Here is a 26,249-nt window from a genome sequence, read left to right on the forward strand (position 1 = left end):
TTATTTTTAAACATTTTAATTGTTTTCCTTTGATTCTCTGCTGTTTTGCTAACTTCTCCTGCTGTAAATATTAGCCATGTTCTCTCTTCAGAGCCTTTTTACTTATTGCTTTGTCTGAACAGAATGTTATTGTGCCACACACATGCATGGCTAATTTCCTCTCTCAGATATTCATGTTTTGCTGGGACTTCCCTGACCATAAAATTTAAATCTTTAACTTCTCTGAAGTTATTGCCTGTCATTTGATATATATATATATGTATGTATAAATTGTTTCAGGTGCCCCTCCCCCAGAATTCAGGGTCCAGTGACTGTTGTGCTCACTTCTGTGCCATCAGTTTCTAAAACAACTGACATGTTGTTGGGTTTTAATCAATATTTGTAGAATGAATGGAGAAAAGTTGAAATTGCATAATCATAGAAACTGAATATTCAGTAGGCAGAATTCTGAGTTGGCCCCTAAGATTCCTGTACCCAGAGGTGCATGCCCTGTATGCTCCTTCACTTTGAGTGTGTGTGGGCTGTACCTAATAAGTGATTCATTTTAAAAGAGGTTATAGGGGTCAGAGGTGGAAGAAGTCAGAGAGATTTAAAGCTGCAGAAATGCTATCCTGTTGCCCTTGAAGAAGTAAATTGCCAGGTATAACTCCCGTTTTCAAGACTTTATCTCTGTGCTAAATGAACTATCAGTATTGTAGGATAATGAGCCACTCATTTTATTGGCATAAAATCTCTAGAAGCTTCCCTTTTGTTATTCTGCATGCTAAATGTGTATGATTCTGATATAAAGTCTTATTACATCTTATATATGCATACACCACTGATTCAGTTATAATTTGAAATGCAAATATCACATAATAAGTGCTAGGCCTTTATTTAGTTATTTAATCCTCACAATCAGAATTCTATGAGTTCATTATTATTATTATTCCCATGTTAAAGATGAAGAAAGTGAGACACAAAGATATTAAAGAGTTTGTCCAAAATTTATAACTATACCAGGTGCTGTGAACTAGTGAAAAAAATCAGTCTAATTCATCAATCTATTCCCCATCCATCTCTCTCTATAGCAAGCCAGACATATACAAGATACCAAGACCTCCAAAATGATAACTTGATTCCTGCCTTGAGGGAACTTGTGGTCTCACAAGAAACCTCATATCAGTAATAGAATAGAACTATTTTTAAAGTGTTAGAAAAAGCTCGGAAATCATGGTAGCTTATGCTGTTTAAGAGAGTTTTAAAACTCTCCAAGTAACATTTGAGCTTCACTTTGAACGACAGTACATTTTCAGGACAAAGGTACAGCATGACAGGGGAAAGATGTAGATGGATGAATTGTCAGGATATGTAAAAGAATCAAGAGACGTTGTGGCTGGAATGCATGTGATAAGCTTATGAAGTTGAAAATTGGTGGGGAAGAACTGCTACAGATTTATCTGATATTCTGCTTTTCTTGTATGAGTATAAAAGAAGTCCTTTGCATCACAGCACCTTTCACAAACAACAGGAATCTCTATGACTCTCAGCTTCAAGTCCTGCCTGATAAATCCTTTTCAGTCCTAGGAGGGAATGAAGAAAATTAATGAGGGGAAACCACTTGGGATAGCTCAAATCACAAAGTAGGTCACTGTAATGATAATCCTCACGATTTATTCATGTCATTACCCAAATGAAGATGTAATTTAAAGGGGAATAAACTCCTCATTTGAATGTTAAGAAACATTACAGATGATCGGTGTGTGAGCATTCAAATTTCAGAAGAGTGTACCAAGGGAGTAAATAACCAGTGAGGTCCCCTCGAGATTTCAATCCTTATGAGGATAGGGAATTCTAGCTGTTTTGCTCACTGCTATATCCCCATTGTCTGGGAAGAATACCCAGCATGTATTCCAGTAAAAAAACTGACAAGTCAATGAACGAATTACTAAACTAATGAACTAATGGGGTCCTTTCTCAGCCTTTTATTTAGTAAATATGAATCTGCATGCTACAGGTGCAGACCCAGCACCACGTGCTAAAGCTGTGGCCGTGAACAAGTCAAATAAGGTGGCTGGCTGCCTTTGTAGAATTTACTGTGTAGCTGGGGAGACCATAGATCAAATAATAACCTCACAAATAAATACAAACATATTTTGTTAAAGCAAATTATAGGTTTTTAGGAGAACATGTAACAGCAAATATATAGCTCTTTGGGGTGGGTATGTGGTTTGGAATGGAATATCCTCTATGGAAAGGACAATTTTAACTGTGACTTAAGCAGTATTTACATGTGATTCATTTAAAGAGGAAATAAATAACATATCCAAAGCTGAGTGAAGATATGGAAATGCCCTATCTAGGGATCACAAAGTTTGAGAACAGTACACAAGATAAAATTCATAATGAAGGCACTCATTTTACCTTCTGGACATTTAAAACTTATTTTCATTGCTTTTTCAAATCACTTAGTAACTCTGTGGCTCTTTTACAGTGTTCTACCTTGCATTAAACTTATTAGAGAGTTTTTCTTATACATCCAGGTATATTGTATTTAATGAGATAAATTTTGATTATGCTTATTACTGTTTGGAGAAGTGAATGTGGGAGGGAAAAGTTACTTTTATTCTCTGATGGTAAAAATGCATGTTGCTTTCTGCCCCTAAAGTTTATGCTGAAAGTTTCTCTGCCCGTCTGTGACTTGGCAGTATCTGCATTCCTCTATCAAAGCCCATGGGTTCCCTCTCCTCCTGCTATAATCGTCTCCAGGTGTCTAAAGATGCTCCCTCTCTTTGCTTCTTCAGGCCTAAAGATGATAAAGGTGTCTGGCTCTTGTTATTTTTAGGGTCTTTCACTCACCTTTATTGGTTTCTCTTAATTCTGCCTATATATTTGTAAATTACCCATTTATTAAACTTTATTCAGTTATTAATTATAGGTTAGCCACCTCTATCCTACCAGGACTTAGATATAATAGACAAATTGTTTGCTTGTTCAAGATGAGAATAAAATGGAAAAGTGAGTGAAGAGCTAACTATTTTAAAGGATGTTTTTGAGTACATAAATAGTATGTTATATGGCAAGAGAAGAGGCTTGTAATCAGATGGGCCTAGTTTTGAATTCTGCTTGGCATAATTAGCTGTATTCCTTCTTTACTTGGCATAGAGTCTTCAGCTACCATCACTTTCCAGATTTGTGACTTGAGTCAAGTTATTTAAGTCTTGTGTATCTCAAGAGTCTCACATGTAAAATGAAGATGATAAGTCCTAACAGGACTATTATGAGAATTGTGTATATCATACAAGATGCATCTGGCATTTTGTCAGCACCCATTAAATGGTGCTTTTATCACAAGCAATTAACTCCCACCAGTAAGAGCACACTCAAGTAAAAAACAAGAAATGTTTCAGTTCAACGAGACAGAGCCACACTGAATTTGACAGTGGTAAGAAAATTTTGAGTTTATTTATGCTTCTTTCGCCAACACTTATACATTAGATAGACATAGACTAATGGAGAAAAATGTGTTTAGATTTAATAATATTATATTGCATCCCAACACACCAATTACTCTCAACACATAAATTTTCAATAATTCATGATACAGAATAAGTCTTACTTCAAGATACAGTATGAAGTCTTACTACAACAAATAATTCATCTTAAGAATAGAAGTATAAGAGGCAGACAAACATATCTGAGATTTTTAAAAAAAATTCCTACTTGTAGACATAACATACATAATATAAAATATATCAGATGAAAATATGTTCTTTTTCTACAGATATTTCAGAATTATTCTAACATCTAACTTGGTAGTCTTTTTCAAGTTTGTTCTGTAAAATGCTAACCAGTTTTTTTTCATTGAGTCTTTTGGATGAGTTAATTTTATTTTAGAAAATTTATACCAAAAGTGTTTTTCTTTTGAAAAATGTGGTTTGTACTCACAGCAATCGACCTATTTTTCTTCAATATTCCATTTTCTTTTTGAAGTTTTCTAAGAATTTATTTTTTCATTTAAAAATTTCATAACAATTCACAGCTCATATTATTAAATACTACTTTAATAGCTGTCTTTCCTCCTTTGGACAATGAGATGCTTTTCAAACATGTCTAAATTAATGCTTTTCTAAAAGATATCTTATTTGCAATTACTTCTCTTGGACTTATGTGAGCCTTTATGAAGTACCCTATGGAACAGTTACTTGAAAGTTGTACTGATTTTTGCTTTAGAAAAATCTGTTCTAAATATAGGAAATGACGTATTTTCTAGTTATGCAGGTTTGTTCTTGAACTCAGGAACTACATATACTTAACCAAGATATATGATTTTATTGTGGTCTGTTTTATAGATTTAATTTGTTAGGTAGTTAAAGTTGATTTTAAGAGTACCAAGTAAAAACATAGAAGAACAGAAATGGAACTTAGGAAGGAACATAGAAGGAAAAAACCTGAATGCTCTTGGGGATTGTTTTATTCATGCCAAGCAAAGAACAGACACTGCTGGTTATGCCAAGCAGAATGTGATGGCATTTGATGTGGAACACTGAAAAGAAAATGTGTACTCTTTGGAACTTTAGGATATCAGACTTTCTGCTTAGATTTTACTTGTTTCTAGCAAAGATGATCTGTATAATAGCTTTGGAAATATACAATAGTTTAGAAAATTAGAAAGTACTACTTAGCGATACAGGGGAAGGAAAATGTGAGCCAGTAGGAAGGACACCTGTTGTATCATAATAATTATTTTCTCTATTTTCTTTTGCATATAACAAATATTTTCAGGAATAATATGGCTATGGAGAGTTTTCCACAGACTTTCTTACTGTATATGCATTAATTCATTGAAGAAAATGTGTTAAACACAGTAATTATAAATAAGTGAAAATGTAGAAGAAAGATGTCAGAAAGAAGCAGTTTGGGTTAAATTCACAGAGAAGCCTTTCCTGGAAGTACCACCTGTTTTAGGAGTTCCTTTGGGGTGATTTTATAATGTCAAATATATATACCTTTATTATTGGTTTTTAGCAATTTGTTATTATATCTGCTTCCTCTATTAGTGAGGCGAACACCAAGTTAAGTCTTTGCCCAGAGAAAGCACTCAATAATTGTTTGAAATTATTTAATAAATGAGTAAATGACTGAATGAATTAACATTACATAGTCTTGAAAAATAATAATTGATACTTATGTTAACTCTGTTACACACATTATTAACTCACAGAAGATTTACCCCTAAAATGCATACCTTATTCTCTAAGGTAGGGAGTATACAATTATTATAGTTTCAGAGATTTGCTTTAGCTCTTTGGTTTCTAATTTGGGGCTTACTGCTTAAAATTTTTGTGATATTTATACCAAAGGAAACCATGGTAACAAACCCTCCAGGATTGGGTTTCAGAGGGAGTGATGGAGAGTTCTGAAAAGATTATGGTCTTTGGAATCTAGTAGTTATAAACTTAAAATTCAATTTGGCCAGTTGCTTGGTTAGTGACCTTAAGTAAGTAAATTTCATAGTTTTTTCCCAGTTTCATTTCCCTTTTATGAGGTGGGCATATTTTATGCTTTTTGGCAAATGCAGTTATTCAGGAAAGGACATTAGAACTATAAATTGTTGGAAAGTAAAGGACCGATAAGTAAAATAAAAGAACCTCCCAAACTAAGAACAGCAGTTAATATTTATCTCCCACCTGGATTGCAGCAATAACTACTTCACACCGCCTCCTCTCACTATGCTGCAGCAAAATATGTATTTTTTTCCAGTTCCCAAATACACTGTGAGCCATCTTACCTCAAAGCCTTTACTCATGTTATCTCTGCCTGAAAGCATGCCTCATCCTATCCCCCACACATAAACACTACATAAAGTATAAATGTACCTCCCTAAGTGTCAGGTTCCTTTTTATCATTTTAACCTAATGTCACTTCTTCAGAGAAATATCCCTTTTCCAAGGAGGTGCCCTTTGTTATGTACATTCATAGGAATTCAATTTATATATATATATACATACACTAAAATATTTGTTTGTTCAGTATTTGATTCTCCATTTGAATATGAGTCCCATATCCAGAGGCTGCAATTGTCTGTAGAAAGCAGACACCCAACTGAGATCTGTTGAATGCATAGGTGAATACAGGAATAAATAAAATGGCAGAAAATACTGACAGCATTGGAAAAGATACTTGTTCATTGTCATGGTCAGGTTCAGGTGTCAACTTGGCCAGGTGGTTGATGTCTGGTTGGGCAAGTGCTGGCCTCTCTTTTGCTATGAGGACATTTCATAGAATTAAATCATGATCACACCAGCTACATCCACAGCTGATTCCATTTGTAATCAGTCAAGGGGAGTGTCTTCTTTAATGAGTGAGGCTTAATCTAATCATTGAAAGCCTTTTTAAGAAGGATTCAGAGGAGAAAGGCTCTCTTCCTGCTTCGGCCAGTGAGCCGTCCTGTGTAGTTTGTCCAGACCCTCCATCGTAATCATCAGCTTCACAGCCTACCCTACAGATTTTGGACTCTGTGTTCCCACAGTTACATGTGACACTTTTATAAATTTTATATCTATGAATATTTCCTGTTGATTCTGTTTCTCTAGAGAACCCCAACTAATACAACTTGGTACCAGGAGTGGGATGCTGCTGCAGTTTGCAAATACCAAACATGTTGAAATGGCTGTTTTAAATGGATAAGGGGAAGATTTTGGAGGAGTTGTGAAGAGCTTTATAAAGAATGCCTGGGATGCTTTGAAGAGACTCTTGGTAGAAATGTGGACTCTAAAGATACCTCTGACCAGGCTCTAGACAGAAATGAAGCATGTGTCATTACAGACTGGAAGGAAGGTGATCCTTGTTTTAAAATGGCAGATAATCTGGCAAAGTTGACGAGTGGCTTTGGCTGGAAGGCAGATTTTAAAAGCCATGAATTTGGATATTTAGCAGAAGATATCTCCAAATTAAATGTGGGAAGTGCAGCCTGGTTTCTCCTCGCAGCTTATAGTGAAATGCGGCAGGAAAGAGATAACCTGAGAACTGAACTCTTGGGTACAAAGAAACCAGAAGTCGATGTTCTGGAGAATTCTGGGCTTCCTGGAAGGGAGATCCCAGAGAACAGTTCCCCACATGAGGACTTCACCAAATGTGGAACGAGTCAGCCATTTCAGAAAAAGTCAGGATCGGACATGGAGTTATCCAGGAAGGATTTGTGGAAACTCCTTATGTCTGATGGGCATGATCCAGGGCTGCTGCATAGAAAGCCAATGAGAGTGTTGCAGGATCTGTGTGAAGAGAACCACTGCCAGTCAAGACTGAGAGGGACAGAGAAGGGACACATTGTAATAAATAACTTCATTGTAAAAAATAACTTCAGAGGCAAAACCATGGAGGCTGAGGTCTAAAGTCAAGAAGCCTTGGGCCAGGAGAGTAGACCCACCCAAGCCCATGGAGAGAGTGAGTTTGCCCCAAAGGCAGAGGATGGGCCTTGCACCTCATTGCAGTGGAAGAGTCATGCTGCCTCAGGCCTTGGGAAGGGTGAAGCACATTCCTTGGGTTTGGAGAGAGCCTGGCTGTCACCACATGGAGGGGTTGAGCATGTGCCCTGGAGATGGCAGAGAACCCGACTGCAGACCCAATCCTTGGAGAGGATGGTGCCAAGAAAAAGGTGGTCTCCCCAATGTTCCCCAAGGTTGTGCTTGGAGAGATGCAAGCCTCTGCACAGGCCCTTGGAAAGGGGCGAACTGATGCTTTCAGAAGCCCCAAAGATAAATGACTCTCAGACTTTGAAATCTAATGGACTTTGCCCTGCGGGTTTTCGAAACTGCATGGGTCTGGTGACCCCTGTGTTCCTTCCTTCCTATGGGAATGGGTATATGTATCCTATGAATGTTCCTCCTTTATATGCTGGCAGCAAATACTTGTTATGAGTTTTCCAATGTTCAGAGACAGAGGAGAATTTTCCTGAGCACAGACCATGCTTGTAACTAACTTTGATGAGACTTTGTACTGGTTTTAGTTGCATTTGTTTGTTACTGAAATACTGTAAAGTTTTCTGGTATTGTTATGAAATTAATGTATTTTGTATATGGTTAGGCATGTCTTTTTTAGTTTCCAGAGGTTGGAATGTGCTGGTTTGAAAGGATGCATGGACCCTAGAAAAGCCATGTTTTAATCCTAATCCCATTTTGTAAAGGCAACCATTTCTTCTAATCCCTATTCGATACTGTATGCTTGAAATGTACTTAGATCATCTCCCTGGAGATGTGACTCAATCAAGAGTGGTTGTTAAACTAGATTAGGTTAGATATGTCTCCACCCATTTGGGTGGGTCTTGATTAGTTTATAAGAATCCTATAAAAGAGGAAACATTTTGGAAAAATGTGAGAGATTCAGAGAGAGCAGAGAATGCTGCAGAACCACGAAGCAGAGTCCATCAGCCAATGACCTTTGAAGATGAAGAAGGAAAATGCCTCCCAGGGAGCTTCATGAAACAGGAAGCCAGGAGAGGAAGCTAGCAGATGACACCATGTTTGCCCTTCCAGCTAACAGAGAAACCCTGACTGTGTTTGCCATATGCCTTTTCATTTGAGTGAGAAACCCTGAACTTCATTGACCTTCTTAAACCAAGGTATCTTTCCCTGGATGCCTTAGATTGGACATTTCTATAGACTTGTTTTAACTGGGACATTTTCTCAGCCTTAGAACTGTAAACTAGCAACCTTTTTTTTTTTTTTTTTTTTTTTTTTTTGAAAGACAGAGAGAAGGAAGGAAGGAAGGAAGGAAGGAAGGAAGGAAGGGAAACATCTTTTAAACATTTTCTTGTTTTATTGTATTCTGTTTCTCCGTTTTTGTTACATGGGCTGGGGCCGGGAATCGAACCGAGGTCCTCCGGCATAGCAGGCAAGCACTTTGCCCGCTGAGCCACCGCGGCCCGCCCCCAACTAGCAACCTTTTAAAATGTCATTCTGTTTCTGGTACATTGCATTCTGGCAGCTAGCAAACTAGAATATTCATCTCACCCCATATTGGTTTATGATAAATATCCACTGTGGTAAATTGACTCACGTCCCCCACAAGGACATTTTCAAGTCCTAACCCCGGTCCTGTGGTGTTAACTCATATGCAAAAGATCTTTGAAGATGTTAATGCCAAACTGGATCTAGGTGAGTCTTAATCCTTTAGGACTGAAGTCCTTATAAGCAGGTAATATACAGATGAAGGCAGTGAGTATAAGGAAAAGGAGGAGACAAAAGTAGAAAGATTGCCATTTGAGGGAGGCAGGGACTAATTGCCAGCAAACTACCATCGGAATGCTACAGATTTCATAGTAAGCGTGGCCTGCTGATACCTTGATAATGAACTTGTGGCTTCCAGACTAAGTCTATAAATTCCTGTTATTTAAGCCATCCAGCTTGTGGTATCTTTCACAGCAGCCTTGGCCAACTAAGACACCCACCAATGGGATAATCATTGTTCTGTGAAAGAACAGTTGAAAAACTCACTAGGATGTGATATTATGAGAAAGAGAAATATAGGGGTTACTGTTTTTTGAAGCTCCAGGCTGGGGTCAGTGAATTAAGGTGACGTGTATAATAGAGTACCCTTCAAGGTCATTTCTAGGGGCACAGGGTCCAGAGCATATTATCAGGATTTCATTCTCAGTCCAATACCTTGACCATCTACTAGTACCCTCTTCCCTTTATGCACCGTTCTCTCCACCCCACAAAAAGAATATTTGTTCTTTCCTACTGCTAGCTTAAATGGGTATTCTCAGCCAGGGCCCAGCAATAGAAAGCTGGTCATTTAATATTCTACGCAAGCATTTCTTAAATTAAAAAGATAAAATATCAGGCCACATTTAAAAAATCCATCGGCAGAAAATTTTGGCACAGGTTTGTCAAATGCTGTTTCCTAGATATGGTAGGTAAAATGCATGGTTGAGCCTCATTTAGGGAATTTGTCTAGTAGCTTTAGTTGGAATTCAGTATTGAGATTTTTGGACCTTGAGGAGTTCCTCTTAAATATAGTATTTTCTCGCCTTGTCAATAGAGTCCCAGAAACCTAAGGAAATGGGTTTTAGTTTCCTGTTGGAACACGCTTATCCTCGTCTCCTTTTCTAGTCCATATTTTGTTTACACACTGGAAATAAATATGTACATTTTTTAAAGCAAAATCTGAAATCTCCATTTCTAAGTTTATCTGAATATCGTCTCTTCAACCATGTTTCATTTTTGCACAACCTATTTCAAACATTGTCTCATTGTTTCTTTTTCATGAAGATTCCCATTTGCTATAGGGGGCAGTGCAATCTGGCATCTCTGTTGGTTCTTAGCTCCTTAGAAACTCAGAATTTATACACACACACATATACACACATATACTATCTAATTACCTACACAACAATAAGAAAAAGCCTAACAGCTAAGCAGAAAGACTAGGAAATGGCTTAATCACATAAGAATTAGAATGGTTAACTGATACATAAAGGCATACTTAACATGGAAAATGCAAATAAAAATAAGTTTTTAAGCGTTTGCTTTCTGCTTTGTAAAGAGTTAAAATGGTTAATAGTATTTACAGTTGGCAAAAGCATAGGAAATGGGTCCTATCTTGTGCCATTTATGGAAGTTTGAAAAAAGCTTTTAGGAAAGACAGTTTGACATTCTGCCTCCAAATGTTAAATATTCATGTATTTCTTTTACAATTAAGCATCTCTTCTTAGAGAAATATTCACATATGTGCAATAAAGGCATAAGCAAAAATATTTATAGCAGTATTGTTTATAAAATGAAATAAATTCCACCAACAAAGGAATAATCAAATAAATTATGGAATGTCCATGCTGTGGCAGACTGTGCAATAGTTTAAAAAGGCTGAGCTAAAGCTATATGGACGAAATGGAAATATATTATTCAAGGCAGACATATTACGTAAAAAATAATAGTGTCAAATATGTTTATAATTTCATTTTTGTATATAAAAACTATTTTATAAACATGTTTATATATCTATATCTATATATGTATATAAATGCATAGACCAAGATCTGGAAGGAAAATAGATAGCACTGTTTTGTTTAGGGAAGGGATTGAAATTTGGGGATCAGAATAAAACTAGATTTTTAATTTTAATTTTATTTACCTCTCTAATATAAAACCTTTCATAATGAGAATATCTTGAAAATTTACTTGTGTAAAATAAATATATTTCCCAAACTGAATGCATAAATGAGCCAACCACAGAACCTGACACTCAGTAGTACACAGGACCTTTGCTCTATGCAGCATGAAGTCCAAATCACACACTGAAGTGGGGAGTTCATGATTTTATTCACGCCATGCAAACAGTGTCCATACCCTAGTCAATGAGGAACTTTTGGGGAATATTTCAGCATCAAACTACTTTGAAGAAGTTGTTATCTACGAAAGTAAAGTGCAAGGGAAAATGTGGTAACACTTTTTCTGAAAAACATGACTTTATAGCTCTAAGGCTTTTGAGATCACATTTTCTACCTAGTTCACTTTGCTAGAAAAGTCCCAAGTCTTTTTGAAGACACTGAACTTACTGGAAAAGCTAAGGGTCAAAACCAAACATTCATTCTATGTGCTTTTCTGAACACCACGTATGTGCTGGCCAATGAATGTGAACAGTGGAGCTGTGAAGAAGATATACTGAAGCCTGACTTTAGGAGTATATAATGGGTCTAGTCACCTGATTCATAATCAAATATCCTTTCAGTTAGCAAACATTTGCTGAGGGCCTAATATGCGCCAAAACATTGTTTTATGCACTAGAAATAATGCAGTAAACCAAAGCAAACCTAACAAAAACCCCAAAGAAAATCGGGGTTGTCTGGAACTTACATTGTAGTGAGGTATGCAGAAATAAAATATGTTAAATATGTAATATAGAGGAGAGTGATAAAGTGGAAAGCATTAGGCAGAAAATAAGCAAGAGATAGGTGACTTGGAGACTGCATTTTTCACAAATTATGAGATATGGTTTGGAAGTGGTAAATAAAAATGACAGCAATAAGGAAGAGTTAAGTGGCATAGGCTCATGGCAAAATTTCAATGGGCATTTTTTTTTTAAGGCAGAAGGGATAGGAGAATGAACTGAAAGAAGCAGTAATTAGGAGTATAGAGGACATCTAGCTCACCTCAGGCATGAGGTGTGATGCTGTAGAAAAAAAAAAGCCCTACTAAAGAGGTTACCAGGGCAGAAGTGTCTTGGTCGGGGAGTGTGGGGAAGTGCCAGGTTTTAGTGACAGCATGAAGGGAAGTGTATCATCTACAGAAAAAAGCAGGGAAGGATAATACGTAGGTTTTCTGGTGTTGACATGAATTCCAGGAACATCATGAAATGGTCTGGGTGAGAAACACTGTCAGAAACTCTAACTTGAGGATTAGAGTTCTGGAGATGAGGTATATCCTAGGATTGACTTAACAGGGTTAAGGATGGAATGGGAAGGAGGGACATTCTTTAGTGAAGCACTCAGTGTATTAGGGTTTCAGCTTATGGCCAGAGTCCTGTTAAGGGGCGATCTTATTTCTAGGGCTTGAGCTCTGTCTGCTTGAGGGAAGGATAGTACACTGAATGCAGGAATGCTCTCTCTTGACCCCTGCTGGTGGCCAGTTTTTATATTTTACATGCTGTCTCCCATCCTCTTGATCATTCTTAGTACATCATAAATAATGTGGAGGGTGGGGTATAGAAAGAACCACTCTCTGTAATAATAATTTGAAAGTTTATGCAATAGATTTTATTAGTTTTATTGCTTGAAAACCTAAATGGGTAGGTTTATCCAAAGACTTAATCACATTCACTGTTCCCATAACCCTAAACATTCTATTTCTTTTTTACAGAACCTTTAAAAAATGGTGAAAGCTCAAAGGGGAAGAGAAGTCATCCATTCTCAGACCTACTTGACAAAAATCTCAAACACTGTCTCTGACGAAATGTAAACAAAACTAGCTCAATTATTAGATCCGTAGGTGGTACTTTCCAAGAGTACTTTCTGAAGCAACCCTAACACGAATTAAATCTATTTGTTAACCCTTGATTATTTCTTATTGCTAAAATTCACTGTTTTGGACTTGCAGGTATGAATATAAGCAAGAGTGAAATGGCAAAAGAAACTTCATTAAAACCATCTCGGAGATCCCTACCTTGCCTTGTCCAGAGTTACACTTACTCAAAGAGCTTGAGCCAATCTACCTCACTCTTCCAGTCGCTGGAGAGTGAATGTCAGGCTCCCACTTCTGTAATCTCTGTCTCAGCTGGCAAAACAGAACAAGGTGAGTGCTTTCCCCCTAAATGTGTTCAAACCATTCCTTCCTTTCTTCCTTCGTTCATGTGATTAATTTATGGAGCTCTCCAGCTAACAGGCTGGCCCAGGAAGGAGAACAGGTAGACTATGCGGGTCAAATGAAATATTTGTTGTACAGATGTGCCTTCATTCCTACTGTATCTTGGAGATAGCCACTCTAGTGCAAGTCTGGACTGAGTACTTGGTGTTTACGGTGCAAGACAGATCCAGCCCCATAAATTGCTAGCTCATTTGGCAACTGTGTGCATTCCTTCTGGTAATGAGTACCATTCCTGGCAAGAACTTAAAACCAGTATTTGAAAAGAATGTGTCAACAATAATAAACTCAATATTCTAAGAAAAAATACCGAAGGCTTGAATTAATACTGACAATGAAACAGTGAAAATTTGTTGCATGAAGATGTGGTTGGACAAATGTTGGCAACCAAATATCTGCACACAAGCCTCAGATAACACAAAGGCTGCATTTTTGGGATGTGTCAGCCAAATGTCACTGAAGAGACTTTGTGACATTTGCACACTCTTCTACACACATCTGCTCCTCCAAGCTACAGCATTTTGCTTTTAGAGAACCTCTTTTCATGAGTCAGGAGTCAAAATACAACCAATTTCCCTGTAATGCAATGAATGGAATATGGTTTTATTTTTCCCTTTTACACTAGCTTTTGTTTTCTGGGGATATATATATAATTCCTTAGAGTTGCTTCTTCCTCTGGGTAACTGGAAAATACAAAGATTCTCCGTTAATAATATTGCAAAATCACTATTTATTAGTCATAGTTAGCTTAAAGCCATTTCTAATAAGGAAAGTAATTAATCATTCCTGGAGTGAAAAGTATTAAAATGCAGTATAGATGGTTCTTTGCCTTATTATTAGTAGAATTTTAAAAGTTTGATTTAAACTTGTTAACTTCAAAAATTTCTTCATATTTGACTCTCATTTGGATATTAGTCACCATGATCAATATTAATGACATATGTTATGCTTTTATTTCCTGAAATATGATTTATCTTTTTTTGTTGTCTTTTTTTCCAGTTAACACTGAGGAGAATAAAAAAGACTCAATGTTGACATGCTCTTTTGCTGACTTGAGCAATTTTTGCTTGGGTGAGTTGATTTCTAAAATTTCCCTTCTCCTTTTTATGCTCCCTCCAAAATAAGCCGTGTTTCTCCTCACCTAAAACATTTAAAACAAACAAACAAAACATCTTGGTGTGCGGTCTTTCACATCTGATGGGTATAAATAAAGTACCCTGAAATGAAAAATGAATTTAAGTCTTTTCTTGTACTGTTTGAAATTCAAATAAAAGAAGGTTTGTAATGAACAATAATTCCATAACAAAAAAAGTTTTGAACAATTTCCGTTTTTAGTCTTCTGGAAATTTCTTTCAGGTCTCCATGAATAAAATAAGTGTAATTGTACTACTGTTTCTAGATTTGCCAGGTTTAGGCATTGCCTGTTGATTCCCTATTGCGCTGGATGAAGGTTTAGCTCATATGTATATCCATCCTATTTTTGATAGTTACATTGCTATATTAAATTTGTAACTTTATTTGATACCCTGTTCTATCAAATTTCAAAACTATCTGATTCCTCACTTGGCAAATATGTGAGAGCTATAAAAATAGTGTTTACTGCAGAGCCAAGTGATGTATCCTTTTCTACAATTCCAAATTGTTATGACCTCTGTGTCCCTCAATCTTAATGTTTCTAGAGTCAGTGTCAAATGGTGAAAATCATGTACATCAGATACTGAAAATCATGTCACATGACATTTCCATGATTGTTTAAACAATAGCCTTTGGCTTGCTTTAATTTCCTCTATTTTCTCATTTTTGTTTCTTGTTTAGAGAAGAAAAATACTCCTTTTTCTAACTATTCCTATTGTGTTCCACTTCTTTTCTTATTATATCCTTCATTTCATTCTCCTTTAAGAAATTCTTGGTGTCTACTGACTTTTCATTGGATTATTGAATGAATAATCAATTCATTCAACTGTGGATTAATTCCACAGTTTCTCATATCCTAGATATTCCTCTTTCTTGGTTTTCATGCTCATTCTTTTCAGAATATATTGTCAAGCAACTACCTTAGAAGGTTGGTGAGGTAACTTTCTGTATATCTGAAATGACCACAATTTTAAGATGAAATTAAGATGATTTACATTTGATTGGTATTTTCTTGTGTCACAAATTCTGTTTGAGAAATCATCCCCCTTGATCTGGAGACTGATTCACTGTCATTGAACATTTGTTGTTGCCATTAGAAAACCTGGGGACTATCTGATTCGTCTTCCTTTGTAATGGTTGTTGTGGTATTGATTTTTCCTCCTATTAAAGTTTCATGATTTTATGTTGCTTTTTTGGTGGTTATAAAATTACACAGTAGTTTTAGGCCTCTGCTTGTGTATGCATGTGTTTAATTCATCCTCTCTAGAGTTTGTTTGTCCTTGAATCTTAAATCTCATACCTTCTTTCCATTTCTGTGTGCTTTTTCTATGATTTCTGCTTTTTTGTCCTCTATCCTCTCTTTTTAGAGTCCAGTTACAATTAGATATTGTTCTTTCATTTTATGGTTTTGATTTAGACTCCGTTCTGGAAGATTCCCTGAATTTTTCTCCTAAATGTCTTTTGATTTGGTGTGTGTATTGCATAGGGAAGCACAATTTTCATGTATATTTCATTTCCAAGACATTTTTTGTTGTTGTTGTTCCCAAATATAACATCTTCAGGTCATGCTATTATTTAATGTAATCAACAGCTCTAATCTTTCCAACTACACCAATTGTAATTGTTTGAAGTTTACTTCTGATTCTTAAATTTTATGTTTTTCTAGGGATCAATTTTTCTGCATGCTTCACTTAGTTGATCTCTTTAAGGCTGTAGGGTTTTCTAAATATTCTGCTGCTCTTTGGTTGTCTATTCATATTTAAGATATAAGAACAGGAGGACTGACTCACAGCTCTGGGTATGTGGACAAGTTTTAGAAACTGGAACACTTTTGAGTGAATGACTGAGGAGTCATTACTTAGAAGACTCCAGGACCAGAGTGAGGACTTTACACTTACGTGTCAATCTTCACATCAGCTGTGCTAATTTTCCCTGTCTAGTACTTTGAATTTCTTTAGAGAAAAAGTTAGCATGTCACATGTTCTGTTGCTAGACCTTCAGCTTTCCTCATGTTTTCACCCCTGATTCCCACTCCTACCCTCTGTTTACCTACCACCTTTGAGTCCAGCCATCTCTAGGATTGGCTGAGGAGTTTCACCCTCTTTCTTCCTCTGCACAAATTCTAGCTCAAGGTATTTCCCCCCAGTCAACACTCTTCCATAAGAATTTCAGCTTTCGAAAAAAATGTCATAGGTTTTACCTTTACTAAAAGGTAAATCATCACACTAATAAAAGCTTAGAAGGAAGAGGCAATAAACTTGAAAGTTCATTTTGCCATCTTGAACTCTGCTCCCTTCATCTTTCAACAAGTTAATGGTAAAGCGCTCTCTGATGAAATGTACTGCCTGAATTAAGGGAGGAAGCCTGTAAAGCAAAAAAGGCAAGGTATTTACTTTAGGATTTCAGTATACAATTTTAGTTCTCAAAATCTATTCCAAGGAAATAATATCTGAAATGAAAAGAACTGATTTTCCTCCCAGTTTTGTTTATGATAATTATAAAACTTAGAAATGGAAGCAATTGAATATTCTATAATTAAAGAAATTATAAAACACCTTGTGTTAGAATATCACATAGCCCCTAGTAAATTGTATTGTGGGACATTTAATGGCATTTTGCTAAGTGAAAGAAAAAGTTTAAATATAAATGTAGATCTGGTTTCACTTTGATGAAAAATGTATTGGAAGCAATGTATCAATATGCTAATTGCATATCTCTAGGTAATGAGATTATCTGTGGCTACGATGTTACTTCTTTTGGTTGTTATCTTCTCTTTTTCCCTAAACATTTACAAATATTTATTAGAGAATAAAAATGTTTAAAGAAAAATATTCTCATCAGAATATTTTGATTAATATGAGAAACACCCATAGTTCAGCACACAATTCTATTGATTCTTTTCATACCTTAAATTTGCTACTCTATTTGGAATCATACCAATATTGAAAAATTCTATCCTGACTCTCCATTAGTAGAGAATATAATTTTGTTTTGCTTTTCCTATGTTGGTGACAATTTATCCTACCTCCTCTACTGCCTTTTGACGTCACATAAGATCTACTTCAACTGAGCGAGATTTTCATCCAAATTTGCAGCTTCCTGGACCTGCCCAGGAGCAATACCTCTGAATTGGGATTATTGCACTTTCATAAATTGAATAGAAATAAAATAGAGTCAGAATTAATCAAAATGTGATACTAATATGCCCAGAAACCTACTTTACAACCTCAGAGAAAGTTTATATCCTACAGAAACAAAGCCCTGAGTTTGCATCAGTGAAGGTACTGATGGCTGCACAACCAAGTCACCTAGGGAGCTTATAAAACTCCTGGGGTGTCAGTTCCTGAATATCAATTTTATTTGGTCAGAGAAATGAACTCGGTGATGTATATTGTAAAATGTTCCCCAGGTAGTATAAAGTGTGGGCTGGGTTAAGAATTTATGGCCTAAAAATTGTGTCTGGGTGTGCTGGTTTGAAAATATTATGTATTCCAGAAAAGCCATGTTTTAAACCTGACTCAATCTTGTGGAGGCAGCTGTTTCTTTAACCCTAATTCAATACTTTAGGGCAGTAACTTTTGGTTAGGTTACTTCCCTCGAGATGTGACACCCTCAATTGTGGGTATAACATTTTGATTACATGGTATGTGACTCTACCCATTCCAGGTGGGTCTTGATTAGTTTACTAGAATCCTTTAAAAGAGGAAACACCTCGAAGAGAGTCAGAAATGACAGAAATGACAGAGCGTATGAGCCAACAGAAACTTCAGAACCGACAGCGAGAGGAAATATACAGATGTTTGGAGATGCTTGGAGCCTACATACTTCTGATGAGATATTAAGCAAGCCAGCACCTGGAGAGAGCCAAGGGAAGCCAAGAGATGCTGGAGAAGCAAAGTGAGGAGCCCCCACAGGAACATAGGCTGAAAGCAATGGAGCTCAGTAGCAAGGGACCAACAGATGCCAGCCATGTGACTATCCAGCTAACAGAGCTGTTCCGGGTGCATTGGCCTATCTTGAATTAAGGTATCTTTTCCTGGATGCCTTAGTTTGGACATTTTCATAGGCTTAAACTTATTAAATTTCCCTTTTTAAAAGCCATTCCAGTTCTGGTATATCACAATCTGGCAGTTTACTAATTAACACATTTGGTTTCTCAATAAAGACATTGATAAGGTACTTTTCAGAACTTTTTAAACCATGAACTGCATTATAAATAGCATCTTGGATTGCTGTAAATTAGTCATATTTTCTCATTATACTCCTTTTTATGTGTGTGGCATAGAAACAGTGGTGGCTGATTAAGGTTTCCTAATTAAAGGAAGACATTCACCAGCAGATTTATTACAACACCAGAAAGAACATTTCTTTGGAATGAATACACTCAGAGTACAAATGCTTTTCCCATAGTAATTATTTCTGAAGACGTGTGCTATTGTTAGTTATTTTCTGTTAAATCAAAACCATAAATAAAAGCAAACAGCAAACCTGAAACTTTCTTTGTCCACCAGATCCATGCAGCTAGTATAATTTGCCTATTACCTACCCTAATCATTCTCCCAGATTAGTACCAGTGAATAGTCTAACAGTCACTGCAGTCAGGTAAAACTTTCTATTTCAATCCCTAATATCTTATTTTTGACAGTCTGTCATCCAAATAGTAAAAGAAGTTTCCTTACGTGCTTAATATAAATAGAAATCCAAACTCCATATTTCTTTCATTGTTTTGGTGTGTATCAATTATTTGAGTCACCTGTGTTGTATTAATATATCCCCAGGTGTTGTGACTCATACTCAGCATCTTAATATTTCCTGGCATCAATCTCTTTCATTCTTTCTAGCAGAAACACATTACCACTTCTGAAAGATTTAAAACATGCATTTGTGACTGGGCATTTGCCTTTGTAAATGAAGTTGAGGACAAGTTAACAGCTGACTATAGTATCTCTAAGCATCCCATGAATCTAATTGTATATAACACCTAGCTGGGCAATACCTCCGATTGAGTCAGCTGCACACCTCTAATATGGATACTTTAGTCTGCTGAGAAGAGTGCAAGCAAAATGACTTCTAATATACTGAGGATAATTAAATAAAGCTTGAATATTTTGATAATACATGCTTTCTTTAAATTTCAAAGAAGCTGTTTTCTCTTATTTTGCTTTTCGTGTGCATACTACCGGCTTCTAGCATTGGGTTGGTTGTTGCATTCAAAGCACCAACAGACTCTGCTACAATTTTTGGAATGTGGATAATGCATTTGATAAATGGATTTCCTGTTTTCAGGAAACTACTTTGAGCTAGTCCATGAGCATATTAATGCAGTGGCATAGTTAACAGTATGTGATCATTGTTTCATTCAAGAATGGTTTGTTCAGTGAGAGACCTATGGTGGAAGAAGTATTCCTGGTTCGATTCAGAGCTGGAAGTTTCCACTAAGATTACCCAATATTTGTAGTATATCATGGATGAAATGCTCTTTGCCCTTCCAGAACACTGATCAAATCTCCATTCTTTTATCTACTACTTGTGTGGCTGTGGAATATTACATAATCTTTCTGAGTCTCAGTGATCTCCTTTGTAAATTGGAATGATCCATGCTGTGCAGAATTGTTGAATTAAATGAAGAGGCATAGCTCCATCACTGTTCTTTGCACATAGTAGGGGTTCAACAAACATTTGTGCATTGTTTTATTCAGTTGCTTACTAAGCTTATCATTCACAAAATCTGCTGGGCCCAGAGTATGTGTGCTAATCAATATTCCAGTATCACCAAAAGGCAATTCTTATGAAATAGTGGAACAATAATCTGTTGAACTCTTATATAGCAATTTACCTGCACTATTTCATTTAATTCCCATAGCATCCTTGTGGACTAGACACAAAGGCTGCCCTGTGTTTTAAGGAGAAGGAATACAGTTGGCCAAGAGGTAAAATAACTTGCCAGATGTCACTTTAGTAGTCGATGGAGAATTGAGTTTCTAATTCAGGCATACTTAGCCCCTCACCTTCTCTCTTAATAACCACAGTAGGGCCTCTGGGATGGGACAGGACTTCATCGTGTCGTGGATTTTGTGTGAGTTGAGTGTGTTTGTGTATGTGTGTGTGAGACTGTGCTGAGGACAGTGGAATGATGTCCAAACTTTCTCCGATAATCCATGAAAAGGAGAATTAAAAGCTCTGAGATGGTATAAGAAGAATGAAAGAAAAGAAGCCACAAAAGCATTTCAAACCTCCCAATGTGATTCCTTCTTTGAACAACTAATTTCTGAACAATCATCGTTTTCTTTAGTCCTGGCTGACCTGCCGTATTGCACACTTTTATTCTTCCTAAAGTCTTGGAAAATGACAAGGAGTGAGTATTCCAAAAGAAGCAGCAACTGTCATTTGCTTTTACAGTGCAGTAAAATGAAGTAATTTAAAAAAATACATATCCAGGAATCACTGACACCAACATAGCTTGAGTTCAACCAAGCAAATCATACTTTTATATAATCTTGTTTTGAAATCAGTGTTTTACAAATGTCCTGAAATACACCCCTCAGGAAGTGCTTTATTTTGAAATGTTAAGGCTCTTATTTGCTTTTTGCAAGCATAATGGTTTAGCTTGATGGAATGTATATAGGATTTATTTCTTATGACAATTCTAGTCAAATGAGTACATGGTGATTTTGCTTTCATTTCATATAAGATAGTCTCCACTAATTTCCTTTATTTTGTCCAATAGCATTTCAGAATATAGTCAGAATCTGATCACTACTCATGGTTTCCACTGCTACAACTTGGTCTGACCCCCTCTAAATGAGTGCAGTAACTTTCTCACTGGTCTCCCTGCTCTAACTCTTGCCTCCTTTCACTCTGTTTTCCACAGAGACATGACAGGAAGCTTTAGAAAAGGAAAATTAAATCTCATCACTTCTCTGTTCGAATCCCTCCAGGAGTTTCCCATGGAACTTATTAGCAAGATATGTACTTATTATGACCTTCAGAGGGCTTAAATAGGTAGAGCCTGTTCTCTCGAGGCCATTTCACAAGTCTTCCTCTTCATTTTGCTGTACCCAATTCAACTTTTTTTGATTCTTTCTTCATAATCTTATCTTTGTTCCAGGACCTTACCCTGAAGTGTACCAGATTCCACCCCTTTCACTTTCTGTCCACTAATCTCGGTTGCTGTTTTTTTCGTAGTACTCATCATTACCTAGAATTTTGTGATTTGTTTAGGTTTTTGGTCCCCTTCCTTTTTCCAGAGCACAGAGACTTTGTCAATCTAAGTTCACACCTGCACCCCCAGAATCAAGAACAGTACCTGGCACATAGAAGATGCTCAAAGAATACTTGCAGCATTAGTGAAAGGACAGACAAAGTGATGAATTATGAAGAGGATGCAGACTTGCATATATCTTTGAAGAGCTGCTCTAGAATGTACCTATTACTTTGGTCTCTATGATGTCATCCATCATTGTGATTTTTCTCACACATTGTGATTTTTCCTTGTTAGGAAACACTGCTTTTTAAGTTTTCTCACGGAGGACCTAATCTGAATATGTTCCTCATTTGCATTTAGGTTGATTGACAAGACTTTTTATAGAGAATATAAAGACCTAAAAAGTCATCACTCTTCTCAATTGGTAGGACAATTACCTTTCTACATTTCTCTTATGTTTAATCCTGTCTATGCTCAAAGTCATTTAGAGGCTTCCACCTTATTATTTTAATACTTTTGGCAGGACTCTATTCACACTCAATTCACTAGATGATAATAATACAATTTATATCTGTCTTACTCATTTTGTTTAATTTAGTGTTATACAGGTTGCTCAATGATGAGTGGATGAATATGGAAGGATGGATGTTGGGTAGAATTAACACTGGCAAGGTGACACAAGGGCAAAGCATTTTTTCAGCAGAATTTGCTTCCTTGTGGAATTGAGTGAGTACAGATCCATGGATACACTTATTGTGACTGGTTAGTAATATGACTTTAGGGAACAAGTGGCAACAAAGGAACAATAGTTTATAAATCTAGATTCTCACTATCACCATGTTCTAATCATAGATTAAATCATGCATAGATCATTAGACTTATTCCTCAGGAGCTTTTGTGGAATAATAACTTAAAAATAATAAAAAATAATGGAACTAAAATAATTAATCCAAGAAATAATGGAATTTTAGCAGTCAGAATATCCAGTTTCAAGTACCAGCCTTGTCACTAACTAGCTACACCCCCTCCGTGCCTCAGTTTTCTAATTTGTAAGATGGAGATAACAGTATTACTGTTTGATTTTTCCTTAAAATGTAAATTTAGTTTTAGCAGAATTGAATTCAAGACTTTTTTGAGCCTCAAGTGGGAAATATATGAGAGATGTTATATAAGTTATAAGATATGAAAATAACTGTAGTTCATTATTATTATTTTAATCTGCAGCTTCAAGTATTCTGATAGAATTTGAGCAAACTGTTCTAAGCAATATATGAAAAGGTTCAGTTGCAAGTTAAGTAGAGGCAGATTAATAATCTCACTTATGCATATTTAAAACCAAGAGCTACCTCATCCGATTTCAAGATGCTCCTGCAATTACAATGCAATGCAACAAAAAGGCAAAATAAAATTGCATTACAATAAAGAAGAATGATTATGCTGGAATACCTTGGACATTAAAATATCTGGAGGTAGACCTAAGATATGTTGCTATCATAGTAGCTTCATATATTGATCAATTCCCTCTCATTTTGAAATGGGGTAGTTTTTCAAACAAATTTAAAACACTTAGTGCATTCCCATTTGATTCAAGATAAGCTTACATCATAAATCATAGTGGAAAAAAGGATTTGGATTGGAATTATATAATTTCCAAAGGATTTATAGGTTAAAATTTTAACTGTCCACTGACATATTCAAGTACATTATATCTACTTAGGCACTAAATTGGAAGATACCATTTTTAAGCAGTCCAATACAACATAATTTGTTTTGTAGACTCCTAGATACTAAAAATGTTAATTGAAAGCAAAACAAAGAGAAGAGAATGTACTCAATGCCTGTATGTTTAAGTCATGTTACATAGGTTATCCCATTTATCTCTTGGCACTACTCTATGAGAAAATTTTATTCTATCCAATTTTTAGATTAAGACACTGTAACTGACTTACTGCCACCCAGCTAGTAATAAATGAGAGAGCCAGGATTTTAGTTTCAGTTTGTTGAAACCAATAATAGTAGTTTAGCCACTATATCATGTTCCCTTCTTCAACATATTAAATGGCTTATTTAAGCTTTAAGAATCTTGTTTTTTAGAGTTATATAATATGTCTCCCTATTGTATTTTACTGGAGTATAAGTTGTCATAATCAAAATCATCCTGTTATCATCTATTCTAGAAAACTGTGTTTTTTGTAGTTTAAAGTCTATTTTCCTTAATTATTGAACTTCTTGGATTTTAAGACAATATCAATTCCAAAGAGCACTATTACATATATAAGAGCTTTTAAGCAAAATGGGTTGCTACCCTGTTAAATACATACATGGGCCTTATATTTCATTATGATCTCAGAAATGTTAAAATGTTAAGAAAAGTATCTTTAAAAAGATGAAATATATATTTGGTATCGGAATTTATTGTTATTGCTGAAACCCTTCAGTTTGTTTGAATTTCAGTTGATGTTGTGGGCATATGTGAAGGTGTTTCATTACCACACGAGGCAAATTTCATATAAATAAGGGTCTGTGTTCTTGATAGGAACCAAAACACAATGGTAGGTTTCATTTGTATTTTAGAAGATTCCACATGTGGAAGGAGACTCATGTTCATTAAATTGGCAATGTGGTCCCCCCTGCCAATTTACTCTCAGTGACTGACATTAATACCAATTCCAAAACTTTTTAAAAATACTGGCACTTATGATACATAACCTTTTTGAGGAGAAGTAACAAAAAATGTCCAAGATGGACAGAGAAACAATTTCATGGCCAAATTAATAAAATGCTTTACATTTTCCTCATATTGATATCTTCCATTCTTTGTCCTTAAGTTTATATAGTTTTACAACATTACATAAAAATGGCAAAACAAATTTTAAAGTAAAATAGCAGAAATGCAACCTTTTCACTTTTTTATATCAGTTTCTATATGTTGCCAAACAATCTGCAGAATTATCAATTTAATACCAAACGTCCCACGTATCAGTATACCATTCATTCACCTATATATTTAGCAAATGCTAAGTGCCTACAATTGTTGTAAAATATGAATGAGGTACTGGGAATGGTTATTTATATACATGTTATTTATGTGCATGCATATACACATTTGTGCATATATGTATATAAAATATGTTATGTGTTATCATTTAATGTCAAATGCTAATATGCCTCATTCATGTTTATATATGTTATTTAATTTAAAATGCTGATTTATATATAGCATATGTGTATATATGTTATCTATTAAAGTCAGGCACTGATAAAAATTATAAAATGATGAGGACTTGTAGGTTATAGAGAACTATGGAAGGTTCTAATTTAGAAAGAGTAGTCAGAGTGAAATTTATGATGTGGTGAGCTATGCGTAGAATCTTCACTCAAACAGCCATTGAGCAGGCTTGACAGAGAGGACCAAGTGCAAGGGCCCTCCAGTGAGGGCATTCTTAAGAGCAGGGAACACAGACTGATGGGAAGGAGCTAGAGTAGGGTTGTAGGAATCAGACGGGAAGGAGCAGGGATGGAAGTCCATGACACGGACTCTGTCATTTACTTGGATGTGCAATACTATGGGAGGGTTTTAAGTGGAGTTTAACGTGATTTGACTCAGGTTTTCAAAGGGCTTGTTTGATTGCCAAGATAGAAGCAGGTAGGTTCTCACAGACTTCTGCTCAAGAGATGGCAGTGGATTAGATTAAGAAACTATAGTCAGGTGTTGATAAATGTGTGCTTCTAGATATACTTTGGAAGTAGATCACAGGATTTTCTGGACTTTAAATCTATTTAGTCATTAGACAAATTTTTATTGAATATCAACTCCGTATCAGACTCTGGTTTAGATGTTGTGAATAAAGCAGTGAACAGCACACAACAATAACAAAAAAGTGAGCAAACCTGGCCCATGTAGACCCTCACGAGGGAAACAGAGCCTAAATGAAAACAGATAAGTCAAATAGATTAAATGTTAGATAGTGATATGTGCTAAAGAATAAAGGAAAGTAGATAAATGTTGCTCCATGCTAAACCAACAGAATTTACTGAAGATTCCTACAGGGGGCATAAAAGAAAATTAGGAGCCAAGCTGACTCCTAGAATTTTGGCCTTTGTAACTGGAAGAATTAAATTGCTATTTATTAAGATAGAAACTGTTTCTGTATTTTTTCAGAGGCTTAGAGAAAAAGTTTTAAACATGGCTCTTCTTTCTTTTGGATTATTATTTTAGGTTCAGTCTTCAGTTTTCTTATATTGACAAAATTTGGTCCAAAAGTTTTACTAATTTATATTGATACACAAAATAAACGATTGTAACAGTTTCCTGGCATACTGCCAGTGTTGGATATTTTTAATAATAACAAAAGATACAGAAGAATGCTGACTTAATCGCAAAAAATGGGACTTTATAAAATTTCAATTTCTTGGTCACAGAGGATATTAAACCACATAAAAATAAATTACTCTTACTAAATTTTTCTCACCTTTATGACCTTTCTGTTTATAATCTTTATTTTGTCAGTTGGAACACTTTTTTTTTTTTTTTTTTTGATCTCCATCATGGCCAAGTTTGGGTGCAGAGAGAC

General features: G+C 35.8%; 1 protein-coding gene across 5 annotated transcripts in view; it reads left to right on the top strand.

Moving 5' to 3' along the window:
- Positions 1 to 26,249, top strand: part of ANO3 (anoctamin 3) — a 436,850-nt gene that overhangs the window by 238,482 nt on the left and 172,119 nt on the right. For 3 of the 5 annotated variants that reach the window (XM_077114243.1, XM_077114244.1, XM_077114245.1), the window contains exons 2-3: positions 13,074 to 13,268; positions 14,337 to 14,408. In XM_077114243.1, the coding sequence (XP_076970358.1) occupies positions 13,074 to 13,268; positions 14,337 to 14,408 (267 nt within the window). Of the gene's footprint in view, positions 1 to 13,073; positions 13,269 to 14,336; positions 14,409 to 21,763; positions 22,100 to 22,288; positions 22,402 to 26,249 lie in introns of those variants that run through there. The other 2 variants (XM_077114246.1, XM_077114247.1) reach the window with 2 other exon arrangements.

The sequence above is a fragment of the Tamandua tetradactyla genome, chromosome 8 (genome assembly GCF_023851605.1).
Source record: "Tamandua tetradactyla isolate mTamTet1 chromosome 8, mTamTet1.pri, whole genome shotgun sequence".
Lineage (NCBI taxonomy): Eukaryota > Metazoa > Chordata > Mammalia > Pilosa > Myrmecophagidae > Tamandua > Tamandua tetradactyla.